Below are 14,835 nucleotides of genomic sequence, written 5' to 3'. Positions count from 1 at the left end.
TGCATAAAACTAGGCAAAACATAAAGGCAAAAGGGTGAAAAGCATCTACTTATTCGATATAATATCACTGTTCTGCAGAACTTTGTTGTAGAAATCCATCTGACACTCGGGTTTGCTGCGCCCACTCTGTCTGCATAGAGCACAGCTTTCTATGGTTACCGTAGTAAATGGTAAATGGGTTATACTTTTATAGCGCTTTTCTACCTTTAAGGCACTCAAGCGCTTTGACACTATTTCCACATTCACCCATTCACACACTGATGGCGGGAGCTGCCATGCAAGGCGCTAACCACGACCCATCAGGAGCAAGGTTGAAGTGTCTTGCCCAAGTACACAACGGACGTGACTAGGATGGTAGAAGCCAGGGATGGAACCAGGATCCCTCAGGTTGCTGGCTCGACTGCTCTTCCAACCGGGCCACGCCGTCCCATGTAGTAACCCGTATGTCAATTAAAAATGCAGATTCTAACCATTGAAATAATTTCTATAGGGTGAATACACTGAACTTTTATACAAACCCCGTTTCCATATGAGTTGGGAAATTGTGTTAGATGTAAATATAAACGGAATACAATGATTTGCAAATCCTTTTCAACCCATATTCAATTGAATGCACTACAAAGACAAGATATTTGATGTTCAAACTCATAAACTTTATTTTTTTTCTTGCAAAAAATAATTAACTCAGAATTTCATGGCTGCAACACGTGCCAAAGTAGTTGGGAAAGGGCATGTTCACCACTGTGTTACATCACCTTTTCTTTTAACAACACTCAATAAACGATTGGGAACTGAGGAAACTAATTGTTGAAGCTTTGAAAGTGGAATTCTTTCCCATTCTTGTTTTATGTAGAGCTTCAGTCGTTCAACAGTCCGGGGTCTCCGCTGTCGTATTTTACACTTCATAATGCGCGACACATTTTTGATGGGAGACAGGTCTGGACTGCAGGCGGGCCAGGAAAGTACCCGCACTCTTTTTTTACGAATTGGCATTGTCTTGCTGAAATAAGCAGGGGCGTCCATGAAAAAGACGGCGCTTAGAACCTAGTACCAACCTCGTCATGTTCGTTGTGTCCTGAGCAAGACACTTCACCCTTGCTCCTGATGGCTGCTGGTTAGCGCCTTGCATGGCAGCTCCCTCCATCAGTGTGTGAATGTGTGTGTGAATGGGTAAATGTGGAAGTAGTGTCAAAGCGCTTTGAGTACCTTGAAGGTAGAAAAGCGCTATACAAGTACAACTCATTTATTATTATTATTATAGATGGCAGCATATGTTGTTCCAAAACCTGTATGTACCTTTCAGCATTAATGGTGCCTTCACAGATGTGTAAGTTACCCATGCCTTGGGCACTAATGCACCCCCATACCATCACAGATGCTGGCTTTTTAACTTTGCGTCGATAACAGTCTGGATGGTTCGCTTCCCCTTTGGTCCGGATGACACGATGTCGAATATTTCCAAAAACAATTTGAAATGTGGACTAGTCAGACCACAGAACACTTTTCCACTTTGCATCAGTCCATCTTAGATGATCTCTGGCCCAGAGAAGCCGGCGGCGTTTCTGGATGTTGTTGATAAATGGCCTTGCGATGAACTGTATTTAGTTACAGTGGTTTTCTGAAGTGTTCCTGAGCCCATGTGGTGATATCTTTTAGAGATTGATGTCAGTTTTTTATACAGCGCCATCTGAGGGGTCGAAGGTCACGGTCATTCAATGTTGGTTTCCGGCCATGCCGCTTACGTGGAGTGATTTCTCCAGATTCTCTGAACCTTTTGATGATATTATGGACCGTAGATGTTGAAATCCCTAAATTTCTTGCAATTGCACTTTGACAAACGTTGTTCTTAAACTGTTTGACTATTTGCTCACGCAGTTGTGGACAAAGGGGTGTACCTCGCCCTATCCTTTCTTGTGAAAGATTGAGCATTTTTTGGGAAGCTGTTTTTATACCCAATCATGGCACCCACCTGTTCCCAATTAGCCTGCACACCTGTGGGATGTTTAAATTGTCATGACTTGGACTGTGGAGTTTTTGTTTTCCCAAGATGCAAGAGAATTTGGATCGGACATGGCTTGAAGGTGGGTACATGATTTATTTAACACTATAACTACAAAGAAAGGATCAAACAAAAAGCGCGCTCAGGGGCGGAGGTACAAAACTAGACTATAAACACAAAACTTGCACATTGGCAGAAACTATGAACAATTAAACAAAACACTAACTGTGGCTTAATAAAGAAACTTACTGTGGCATGGGATCGTGAACAGGGCTTGAAACGCGAGGATAGCAGGGTGAGAAAGGCTATGACTCCAGGACGAACAACAGAAAATGAAAAGCTTAAATAACACAGACATGATTAACGAAAACAGGTGTGTGACTCAAAACGTGAAACAGGTGCGTGACGTGACAGGTGAAAACTAATGGTTGCTGTGGTGACAAACAAGAGTGCACAATGAGTCCAAACGTGGAACAGGTGAAACTAATGGGTAATCATGCAAACAAGACAAGGGAGTGAAAAGCCAGAAACCAAAGATTCCTTTAACTAAACAAAAACATGACTTAAAACAAAACATGATTACACCGACATGACAGAGCCCCTCCCTTAAGGACAGATACCAGATGTCCATAAAAAAATAAAAAATTAACAAGAGTCATGGGAGGGCGGGAGGGGGACATGGCGGTGGGTCGCCAGACCACGTGTCCCCGTATCCACCGGGGCAGAGTTAGGTGGCGGCGGCGAGTGGAACGCCGCTGCAGCAGGCGAGGCGGGCGCCCAGGGAATGGCCACACTTGGCGTCGTGGAGCTGGTACCGGAGCTTGGCGTGGAGGGTCTTGGTCTTGGACTTGGCGTGAAGGGTCTTGGTCTTGGACTTGGCGTGGAGGGTCTTGGTCTTGGCGTGGAGGGTCTTGGTCTTGGCGTGGAGGGTCTGGTGCTAGCCTTGGTGCGGCGACAGGTGCTAGCCGTGGAGCTGCGACAGGTGCTAGCCGTGGAGCAGCGACAGGTGCTAGCCTTGGAGCAGCGACAGGTGCTAGCCTTGGAGCAGCGACAGGTGCTAGCCTTGGAGCAGCGACAGGTGCTAGCCTTGGAGCAGCTAGCCGTGGTGCTAGCCTTGGAGCAGCTACAGGTGCTAGCCGTGGAGCTAGTGCTAGCCTTGGAGCAGCTAGCCGTGGTGCTAGCCGTGGTGCTGCTACTGGTGCAGGTGGAGGTGGCCTAGCTGGGGGTTGCGGCTTGGCATGGCGGAAGACTCGTGGTGGCGGCCGTGCTGGAGGCTGTGGCTTGACATCGTGATGCTGAGCCACCCCACCTGAACAATTCCCAGCCCTAGCCCCCCCCTCAAGGGGCGGATACCAGACGCGCTCCCTGCGGTCTGGAACTCTCTGTAGGGGTGGGCGGAGGAGGGCAGAAACTTCCCCATTAAATTGTCCAAATTGTCTTTTTTGTACCTGGGATTGAGTGGGTGAAAAAAAATAGTTTTGTGTCTTAAGTGTGGCTTGAGTCCTGGGGAGCGGTGAATCAAAAGAAAAAGAATTCAGAAAAAAAAAATCCTGGTCTTTGACGTCATCTTGGAGCTGCGGAGCTGGCAGCAGCCTGCTTCCGCCCGGAGTGGGAGGAGCCTGCGGGAGCGCTGCGTGCGGTCTGCTCGCCTTCCCTGACGTCCTCGGTCTGGAGCGGCGCTTCCGGGATTGCGGTGAAGCAGTGCCATCCTCGGACCAAATGGAGCTAATGGGAATAAGCTTCCCATTTGGCCCCCACATCAGGTCTCGCTCCGCCATGGCTCCTAAAGACTCCCAACTTCCTTCTTCGACCAAATTCTTTGCGGGAAAGCGATTTGCTGGAGTCATAATGTCATGACTTGGACTGTGGAGTTTTTGTTTTCCCAAGATGCAAGAGAATTTGGATCGGACATGGTTTGAAGGTGGGTACATGATTTATTTAACACTATAACTACAAAGAAAGGATCAAACAAAAAGCGCGCTCAGGGGCGGAGGTACAAAACTAGACTATAAACACAAAACTTGCACATTGGCAGAAACTATGAACAATTAAACAAAACACTAACTGTGGCTTAATAAAGAAACTTACTGTGGCATGGGATCGTGAACAGGGCTTGAAACGCGAGGATAGCAGGGTGAGAAAGGCTATGACTCCAGGACGAACAACAGAAAATGAAAAGCTTAAATAACACAGACATGATTAACGAAAACAGGTGCGTGACTCAAAACGTGAAACAGGTGCGTGACGTGACAGGTGAAAACTAATGGTTGCTATGGTGACAAACAAGAGTGCACAATGAGTCCAAACGTGGAACAGGTGAAACTAATGGGTATCATGCAAACAAGACAAGGGAGTGAAAAGCCAGAAACCAAAGATTCCTATAACTAAACAAAAACATGACTTAAAACAAAACATGATTACACCGACATGACATAAATAAGTGTTTGATGAGCATTCCTCAACTTTATCAGTATTTATTGCCACCTTTCCCAACTTCTTTGTCACATGTTGCTGGCATCAAATTCTAAAGTTAATGATTATTTGCAAAAAAAAAATGTTTATCAGTTTGAACATCAAATATGTTGTCTTTGTAGCATATTCAACTGAATATGGGTTGAAAATGATTTGCAAATCATTGTATTCCGTTTATATTTACATCTAACACAATTTCCCAACTCATATGGAAACGGGGTTTGTACACTGAATTTTTAAACACATTAATTTTGCTAACAATTTTTTTTTAATGGAAAAATCGTATGTATGCTGTTGAATGCTGTTTTCTTGATAAAGGCTTCCGAGTAAGTTTGTTCGTCCGAGTAAGTCTTAGGTTTTTAATGATAACATGATGTGCAGTAAATGATTGAGTGTCTCTGTGGTGAAAGTACACGTAAAAAAACAATAATTGAAATAAGGTGGTCTGCACCACTTTTCAATTGCACATGCTGAGTTAGTAGATCACACGCAACACGCCAACTAATAGTACACGCCATTTTATTGTTAGCATAAGCTGTTTAGCGCGTGGTATTTGGATCTTAGTAGGTCAGGTTCATTGTATTGTACTTGGTTTCGATGGTGAGAAGAGGTGCCACGAATGAGATGAAGCAAGAGGGGGCGAATGTGACAAAACACATGCTTAGGTTCACTTTCGGTTTCAGCCAAACAACTCCGCCATGGAGGGGCAACAAGGAGGACAGAAGCTGGTGAGCAGAGGGACAATCGAGAGAGAATGGGCCAGACTTTGTAGGACAGGGTCTTTGATTGATTGATTGATTGAAACTTTTATTAGTAGATTGCACAGTGAAGTACATATTCTGTACAATTGACCACTAAATGGTAACACCCCAATAAGTTTTTCAACTTGTTTAAGTCGGGGTCCACTTACCATATTTGTCGGAGTATAAGTCGCACCCGCCAAAAATGCATAATAAAAAAGGAAAAAAAACATATATATACCGTATTTTCCGCACTATAAGCCGCCCCGGGTTATTAGCCGCACCTTCAATGAATGGCATATTTCAAAACTTTGTTCACCTATAAGCCGCCCCGGGTTATAAGCCGCGCCTACGCTGCGCTAAAGGGAATGTCAAAAAAACAGTCAGATAGGTCAGTCAAACTTTAATAATATATTACAAACCAGCGTTCTAACAACTCTGTTCACCCCCAAAATGTAATGTGCAAATGTGCAATCACAAAAATAGTAACACTCAAATTAGTGCAGAGCAATAGCAACATCAATAACTCAACGTTGCTCGAACGTTAATGTCACACAACACACAAAATAAACATTTAAAGCTCACTTTCTGAAATTATTCCTCATCCATAAATCCCTCGAATTCTTCTTCAGTGTCTGAATTAAAAAGTTGGGCGAATACGGCATCCAAAATGGCCGGCTCCGTCTCGTCGAAGTCATCAGAGTCAATGTTGCTGTTGTTGTCCAGCAGTTCCGTGAATCCTGCCTTCCGGAAAGCTCGGACCACAGTTGAGACCGATATATCCGCCCAGTAGAGATGCGCGGATAGGCAATTTATTTCATCCGCAACCGCGGCAGAAAGTCGTCAACCATCCGCCATCCACCCGATGTAACGTTTGATCAAAACTGCATCCGCCCGCCATCCGCCCGTTGTTATATATCTAATATTAATTAAAAAAAAAAAAAAAGGGTGAAAACTACGCGAATTGCACCTTGTGCAGACAAGATTTTTCGATCGGACACGGAGGAATTAGTGATGTAAAAGACCACGTTGGGACAAAAAAACACAAGTCTAATGCCGTTGCTAGCGATACAAGTGGAAAACTTTCAACGTTTTTCGTCGCCCAAACAGATTCTTTGGATGTGATAAATGCCGAAGTTTTATTTACGGAGGCAATAATTGAGCATGGACTTCCAATCGCACTGGCTGATCACATGGGACAGTTAATAATGTAATGCAACCTTTAAAAATCATTACGCGGTGATCGCGATCCCAAAAATAAACTTTTCTTGCATGATAATGTCCAGAAAAATTCGCTTTATATTACTATAGAGTCCTTTTAACGAATGAGTTTGATGGTTTATCACAAACCTTAAATGAAAGAAGTCCTTTGTTCTCCTGCAGCATGGCCTTGCTTTGTGTTTGGTGCGCCATCCTGTCGGCTGTATTTCACAGCACGACATACTGTTAAAAGTGTTTATACTATTTATACTTTCAATTAACAAATTGAAGTCTTGTGAAAGGTTGACAGGATAACTGGCATTAACTGTCAAAATAATTTCAAACTATTGAAGTTAGCTTACAGAATAAACATGTCAATCAACCCATATGATTTTTGCTGTAATATTTTTGTTTTGAAAAGTCACTGTGACTGATAGAAAAGTGATGGTTTTAGCAACATTTTAACTGAATGCTAATAATCATTTTGCGAGCAAGCAGGTAAGCTGCGCGGGCGGAGCGCGCGGAGTGACCCATGTTACGAGCCCCCGGCCACGGGGGTGGCGGGCAGGTAAGCTGCTTACCTGCTGCGCGTGACGCCGGCCGCGGCGAAAGCGGACGAGGCGGGGTGTCGGTGCGGTGGGCGCAGTAGTGATCCTGGACGTGCGTCGGGCCCTTCTCGCGGATCGCCTCAGCTACGGCTCCCGGTGGGGCCCTCTCGGGGGAAGGAGCCTCGGTCCCGGACCCCAGCGAGGCGTCCCTCCGCTCCGTAAAAGTGTCCATCTCTTTTTTTTTTTTTCTTCTGTTGTGGCATATGCTGCAGGTGCCTGCTCGTTTTTCGTATGTGGGTAACAACATTTAACTATGTATATATATTTCCCAATTGGTTTAACTGCCACCCGCAAAAAAAAAAAAAAAAAAAAAAAATCTAATTAATCCGCCCGACCCGACCCGCGAGCGGATAAAATCTTATTTTTTTAAATGTCATCCGCCCGATCCGCGGATAATCCGCGGACTCCGCGGTTGTGTCCGCAAACCGCGCATCTCTACCGCCCAGGCATTTACAATCCACTGGCAGATGTTGGCGTATGTCGTCCGGTGCTGTCTCCCTGTCTTAGTGGCGCAGGTCATCTTGTTGCTTCCTCTACCTACGCACCATTGATTCATTTATGTTCAATTCTCTTGCTGCTGCTCTATTTCCGTGTTCTACTGCGTGATTTATTGCCTTGAGTTTGAATTCTGCGTTGTACGCGTGTCTCTTAATAGGAGCCATTTTGTGGTCTTTACAGATGTAAACACACAAATGAAATGAAACGTAATATCCGCGCGCTTCTTCTTCTACGGGGGCGGGTGCTTACCTTGGTGGTTGCTTACAGTAGAAGAAGAAGCGCTTCCTCTTCTATGGGGGCGGGTGCTTACCTTGGCGGTTGCTTACCATAGAAGAAGAAGCGCTTCCTCTTCTACGGGGAAAAAAGATGGCGGCTGTTTACCGTAGTTGCGAGACCTAAACTTTATGAAAATGAATCTTAATATTAATCCATATATAAAGCGCACCGGGTTATAAGCCGCACTGTCAGCTTTTGAGAAAATTTGTGGTTTTTAGGTGCGGCTAATAGTGCGGAAAATACGGTAAGTCGCGCTGGAGCCCGGCCAAACTATGAAAAAAACTGCGACTTATAGTCCGAAAAATACGGTAAATTGATACATGATACAGATGTATACTATCAAATATATACTAACATCATAATACAGTCATCACACAAGATAATCATCAGAGTATATACATTGAATTATTTACATTATTTACATTGATTATTTACATTATTTACATTACTTCTCTCCAGTGCTGGCATTGCTACTGTTTATAATTAATCAATTTGGAAAATAAATTGTTATTCAATTCTAGTCTCCCACCTTATTCAGACAAGCCATAAGAACAAAGGAATGTGGGAGGACTTCTCCCTTTAAAAGGGGAGATAAAAACACCTCCTAGCCCAATATAATAGTATGAGAAACCCTAAAATGGGATTGTGCAGTCTTTCTCAATTATTTTCTGTCATGACACCCCTGGGGGACAGAATTTTGAAATGAAATGTTCCCATACTGCCGATTTGTTTTTGCTCACGGTGTTGCAGTGACCGCAGCCATTTTTCTTGCCGGTCACCGATCGCGCTAACTTGTGCATGTTAATTTCTCGCCGTAAAAACACGAGCGATGACGTCAGTGAGTATTATCGACAAATGAATGTGTCGTTGACAAATTTCATAACAGAGTTCTGTCGACATCGTTGACTAATCGTTGCACCCCTGTAGCGGAACTATAAGTAATTTGTGTTCTGTGCATGTTTTTGTGCATCCGTAGGACCTGGGCATGGAGTCAACATCACTGGATGACGTGTTATATCGTTACGCCAGCTTTAGAAACCTTGTTGACCCCATCACACACGACCTGATCATCAGTCTGGCACGATATGTGCACTGTCCAAAAACGGTAAGAAATATATTTTCACAGTATAAATCACACATGATAAATATTAGCAATTACACTAAACCCCTCGTTGCACACACACACACACACACACACACACGCAAATAAGTAGAAGTGATTCATTGCTATCAGGAGATATTTTTATTCATTTTGTCTGACGTTATTCGATTAAACACTAGCACTAAGTGGTTGTGTTGCAGTGTGTGTTCTTGGGAGAACTGCGGTGCCTTTTGTTTGTTCATTTGTTTTAGTTTGAGAGGTCACTGAGGGAAAGTGAAAGGAAGCCTGACAGCTTCCCTACCAGATAAATAATGCAGGAAGGAAGTAATGGCGACAAAGGTAGGACTTAGAAGGTCTCGCATGTTGCCGTGTTAGGTGGCCGCAATGATCTGTTTTGTGATGAATTGAAGTTTTGTGCCCCCAAATTGACTTGAGAATAGGCAAGAGTAGCAACATTGAGCGAAAAAATTGCTAATTGCAACACAAAACAAGTGACGTTTTTCAAGGTGTTGATTCACTTAACATCAAACGGTGCCATATTTCGACACCTTTATTGCATGTGACGTCACGTCCGCTGCAAACTTGGCTGGGAAACAAGCACTCATGCAGCACTCAGAGTGGACTACGTAGGTAATTTTATAATTTTCCATGCCAACTAAGCAAGTATACCTGACAGAAAACACTCAAACGTATAGTAAGGCTCCACTTTTCAACATGCACTAGCTTGATGCAAATTTAAATTGATTACATTTATGTCATATACATTACATTTACATACATTACATATACTACTGATTAGCATTAGTGATTTTACATGGCGATTTCAACATCTCTAAGTATTGTTAATAAAAACTACAACTAAGATGCATGTTACAATCAAAAATATGGTGCGTAATAAGTACAATACTTACAGTATAAACACTGTTTAGGGTGCACCAAAAGACTAGAATTTCGGCTTAATGGCAAAGACTACTTCCTGGCTCGGCAACAGACTTTAGTCCATCCACTACTGTTATCTAACGTCTTTAAATTGCAACGGCATGCAACTATATTACAGTTGCAAATGAAACTCAGAAGTGAAAGAAACCCAGATGTAACAACTGGACAGCACAGTTATTATTTTCAGCTCACTGTTAAATGTCAAATTTAAAAAAAAGAATTTCATTATTAAACAATTAACATTTATTCACTCATGAACGCACACACAAGTACTGAAAATTGGTATTGTTCAATTCTGTTAAATGGCTCAAATGTGAAAGGTACCCGTCTCTAAATTGGTCGTGCAGGTTTGTGTAGCATTCCAACAAAAGGTAAGGTAAGGCAAGACCTGTTCCAAAAGAGGTGAAGCTAAGGTTAAGGTAGCACACACAAGTTAGATGGTGGGACTGAGGCAATAGGCTACATGGACTAGCTGGGAAAAACACATGGGGAGGAAAGTTGTGGATGGCCAAACCATTCCTTACCTGCTTGGACACAGGTCGGGAACTGGTCTTAAAGGGGTCATATTATGATTTTTTTTTTTCTATATTTAAAAAACTTCCTTGTGGTCTACATTACATGTAATGGTGGTTATTTCGTCAAAAATTTGCATAGATTATGTTTTACAGACCAACTTCAAGCCGCTTTCTGACCGTCTCTGTGGGCGGTCTTGTTTACGTGCCTCCATTTCGACTGTGTCTTCTTTCCGCCAGCCATGTTGTACAAACCCCGTTTCCATATGAGTTGGGAAATTGTGTTGGATGTAAATATAAACGGAATACAATGATTTGCAAATCCTTTTCAACACATATTCAATTGAATGCACTACAAAGACAAGATATTTGATGTTCAAACTCATAAACTTTATTTTTTTTTTGCAAACAATAATTAACTTAGAATTTCATGGCTGCAACACGTGACAAAGTAGTTGGGAAAGGGCATGTTCACCACTGTGTTACATGGCCTTTCCTTTTAACAACACTCAGTAAACGTTTGGGAACTGAGAAGACACATTTTTTAAGCTTCTCACGTGGAATTCTTTCCCATTCTTGCTTGATGTACAGCTTAAGTTGTTCAATAGTCTGGGGGTCTCCGTTGTGGTATTTTAGGCTTCATAATGCGCCACACATTTTCAATGGGAGACAGGTCTGGACTACAGGCAGGCCAGTCTAGTACCCGCACTCTTTTACTATGAAGCCACGTTGATGTAACACGTGGCTTGGCATTGTCTTGCTGAAATAAGCAGGGGCGTCCATGGTAACGTTGCTTAGATGGCAACATATGTTGCTCAATACACCCCCATACCATCACAGATGCTGGCTTTTCAACTTTGTGCCTATAACAATCCGGATGGTTCTTTTCCTCTTTGGTTCGGAGGACACGACGTCCACAGTTTCCAAAAACAATTTGAAATGTGGACTCGTCAGACCACAGAACACTTTTCCACTTTGTATCAGTCCATCTTAGATGAGCTCAGGCCCAGCGAAGCCGACTGCGTTTCTGGGTGTTGTTGATAAACGGTTTTTGCCTTGCATAGGAGAGTTTTAACTTGCACTTACAGATGTAGCGACCAACTGTAGTTACTGACAGTGGGTTTCTGAAGTGTTCCTGAGCCCATGTGGTGATATCCTTTACACACTGATATCGCTTGTTGATGCAATACAGCCTGAGGGATCGAAGGTCACAGGCTTAGCTGCTTACGTGCAGTGATTTCTCCAGATTCTCTGAACCCTTTGATGATATTACGGACCGTAGATGGTGAAATCCCTAAATTCCTTGCAATAGCTGGTTGAGAAAGGTTTTTCTTAAACTGTTCAACACATTTGTTCACGCATTTGTTGACAAAGTGGTGACCCTCGCCCCATCCTTGTTTGTCAATGACTGAGCATTTCATGGAATCTACTTTTATACCCAATCATGGCACCCACCTGTTCCCAATTTGCCTGTTCACCTGTGGGATGTTCCAAATAAGTGTTTGATGAGCATTCCTCAACTTTATCAGTATTTATTGCCACCTTTCCCAATTTCTTTGTCATGTGTTGCTGGCATCAAATTCAAAAGTTAATGATTATTTGCAAAAAAAAAATGTTTATCAGTTTGAACATCAAATATGTTGTCTTTGTAGCATATTCAACTTAATATGGGTTGAAAATTATTTGCAAATCAATGTATTCCGTTTATATTTACATCTAACACAATTTCCCAACTCATATGGAAACAGGTTTTGTAGTTTTTAGCGCTTCCATGGAGTCTACTGACAGATAATTTTGAACTTTATGCTACTTTGTATAAAAATGGCTACAGCAGAGGACACATGTGCATGTAGGAGCCAGTCTGCCCCACAACAAGAGAATAGAGAAGGTTTCTGGACTTCTGGGTATCCTAAATACACAACGACAGGTTCTAATAGGTAATCAAAGTTGGTTTTGCATAATAGGACGCCTTTAAATTAGGTCCTGACACTAGTAAATCCCTGAAACCTGAAATCCCAGCTACTTAGGGGAAATGCATAGTCGGTCACACACACTCGCACTGTCCTTCAGATGTCGACATAAGTGGTTGTTGACATGCCTGTGGCTAACAATCGAAAGATTACTTGTAAATGGATGCATTTTTTTGGTTGCTGTGGTAAAGGGTTGATTGGCAACACTAAATTGTCCCTAGTGTGTGAATGTGAGTGTGAATGTTGTCTGTCTATCTGTGTTGGCCCTGCGATGAGGTGGCGACTTGTCCAGGCTGTACCCCGCCTTCCGCCCGAATGCAGCTGAGATAGGCTCCAGCACCCACTGCGACCCCAAAAGGGACAAGCGGTAGAAAATGGATGGATGGATGGATGGATAGAATCTAGGTTCATGCTTTTATTTTGAAGCTTAGTTTTCACTGTACAGTAAGTCTATGTATGTTTTAAATGCTGCATAACAAGACAGTAATCATGTTGTTGATGTCCTTTCATGCTGTTTCTCGATAATGATGAAATGTCTACAACAAATGTCATATGTATTACGAAGACATATCAAAGAAGTCTCTACAATGATTATCTGGGGTGCGATCATACATAATTTGATTCTTTGGCCCCGCACAAATCAAAAGACGATACGCGGTCATTTTTGTATTGTATAATTAATTGGTTGCGTGTATTAAACCGAAGTGAAGCTGGAGAGACGATATATAAATTTAAAAAAACACTGCTGAAAATGTCCCCATGGGGCCCGGCCCGGCCCGGCCCGGCACAGCCCAAAGAGGAAACGTGGGTCCCCCCTCCAATGGGCTCACCACTCATGGGAGGGTCCGTAGAGGTCGGGTGCGATGTGAGCACGGCGGCAGCCGAAGGCAGGGCACTTGGCGGTCTGATCCTCGGCTACAGAAGCTAGCTCTTGGGACGTGGAACGTCACCTCGCTGGGGGGGAAGGAGCCTGAGCTAGTGCGCGAGGTGGAGAAGTTCCGGCTGGATATAGTCGGACTCACTTCGACACACAGCAAGGGCTCTGGAACCAGTTCTCTCGAGAGGGGCTGGACTCTCTTCCACACTGGCGTTGCACGCAGTGAGAGGCGACGGGCTGGGGTAGCAATTCTTGTTGCCCCCCGGCTCAAAGCCTGCACGTTGGAGTTCAACCCAGTGGACGAAAGGGTAGCTTCACCTCCGCCTTCGGGTGGGGGCACGGGTCCTGACAACACCCATATTGGATACACTCGAGGGAGTACTGGAAAGTGCTCCCCTTGGTGATTCCCTTGTCCTGCTTGGGGACTTCAACTCTTATGTTGGCAACGACAGTGAAACCTGGAGAGGCGTGATTGGGAAGAATGGTCGCCCAGATCTGAACCCGAGTGGTGTTTTGTTATTGGACTTTTGTGCTCGTCACAGATTGTCCATAACAAACACCATGTTCAAACATAAGGGTGTCCATATGCTCACTTGGCACCAGGACACCCTAGGCCGCAGTTCCATGATCGACTTTGTAGTTGTGTCATCAGATTTGAAAAATATAAAATATTTTAAACATTAATACACAGCACATTGGTAAAGAACTGAGGGGTAGAGCAGTTGTTCTTAACATTTTTGACCTTAGGGCCCAACATTTCCACTAAAGAGGGGCCCAGGGCCCACTCAATTATTAACTTTGAATTAGTAATCTTACACTGGATTTTTTTTTGTATTCAATAATTATATTCAACCCGCTTATAGTTCAGCAGGATAAACCTTGTCAAAAGATTATTATCAAGGTCTGGGTCAGGCCCATTACAAAAATAAATACTAATCAAGTACAAGTACAGCTTACTGCGGGGTTCGTTCCCCCGGGATGCAGACGGACCACTCCGGACAAGCCGTGCAGGTAGGAACATGATTTAATCTTCAAAACACGTACTAAAACCAGAAAACAAGTAGAAGGGAAAACGTGCCAATTGCACGTGAAGCTAAGGTTCAAACTAGCACCGGAAGCATAAATTAGAAGCCAAGAAATATCAACGTAACCTGTTGCGTACAGCAAACAATGAAGCCAGGACGAGTGTAGCGAGAGAGGTGAATAAATAGCTCTCTGCTTAGTGGTCGGCAACAGGTGAGCGTGCCGACCACTAACCAGAGGCAGGTGAACCCAATTAATCCCCATGGAAACTAAAAACAAACCCAGAGGTGCACAAACAGGAACTAAGGGAGTCCAAAACTAACAGAAAATAACAAAACAGTTTTCTGACATGCACTTGTTTCTTCAGCATTGTCCACACAATAGAATGGAAGGCCATTCTAAAACCTTAATTCTAGCCTGATTCAGCCATTCCTTTACCACTTTTGACGTGTGTTTGTGGTCATTGTCCTGTTTGAACACCCAACTGCGCCCAACATCCGGGCTGATGATTTTCGGTTGTCCTGAAGAATTTGGAGGTAATCCTCCTTTTTCATTGTCTCATTTACTCTCTGTAAAGCACCAGTTCCATTGGCAGCAAAACAGGCCCAGAGCATAATAC

The 14,835-nt window shown here is 43.5% G+C and overlaps 1 protein-coding gene across 1 annotated transcript in view; it reads left to right on the top strand.

Moving 5' to 3' along the window:
• lrrc75a (leucine rich repeat containing 75A) overlaps positions 1-14,835 on the top strand; it is a 97,622-nt gene that overhangs the window by 40,481 nt on the left and 42,306 nt on the right. The window contains exon 2 of the mRNA XM_061925459.2: positions 8,770-8,898. Coding sequence (XP_061781443.2) covers positions 8,770-8,898 — 129 coding nt within the window. The remainder of the gene's footprint in view (positions 1-8,769; positions 8,899-14,835) is intronic.

The sequence above is a fragment of the Nerophis lumbriciformis genome, linkage group LG30 (assembly GCF_033978685.3).
Source record: "Nerophis lumbriciformis linkage group LG30, RoL_Nlum_v2.1, whole genome shotgun sequence".
NCBI classification, from domain to species: domain Eukaryota; kingdom Metazoa; phylum Chordata; class Actinopteri; order Syngnathiformes; family Syngnathidae; genus Nerophis; species Nerophis lumbriciformis.
Note: the sequence above shows the minus strand (reverse complement) of the source record. Positions and strands in the feature narration are given on the sequence as shown.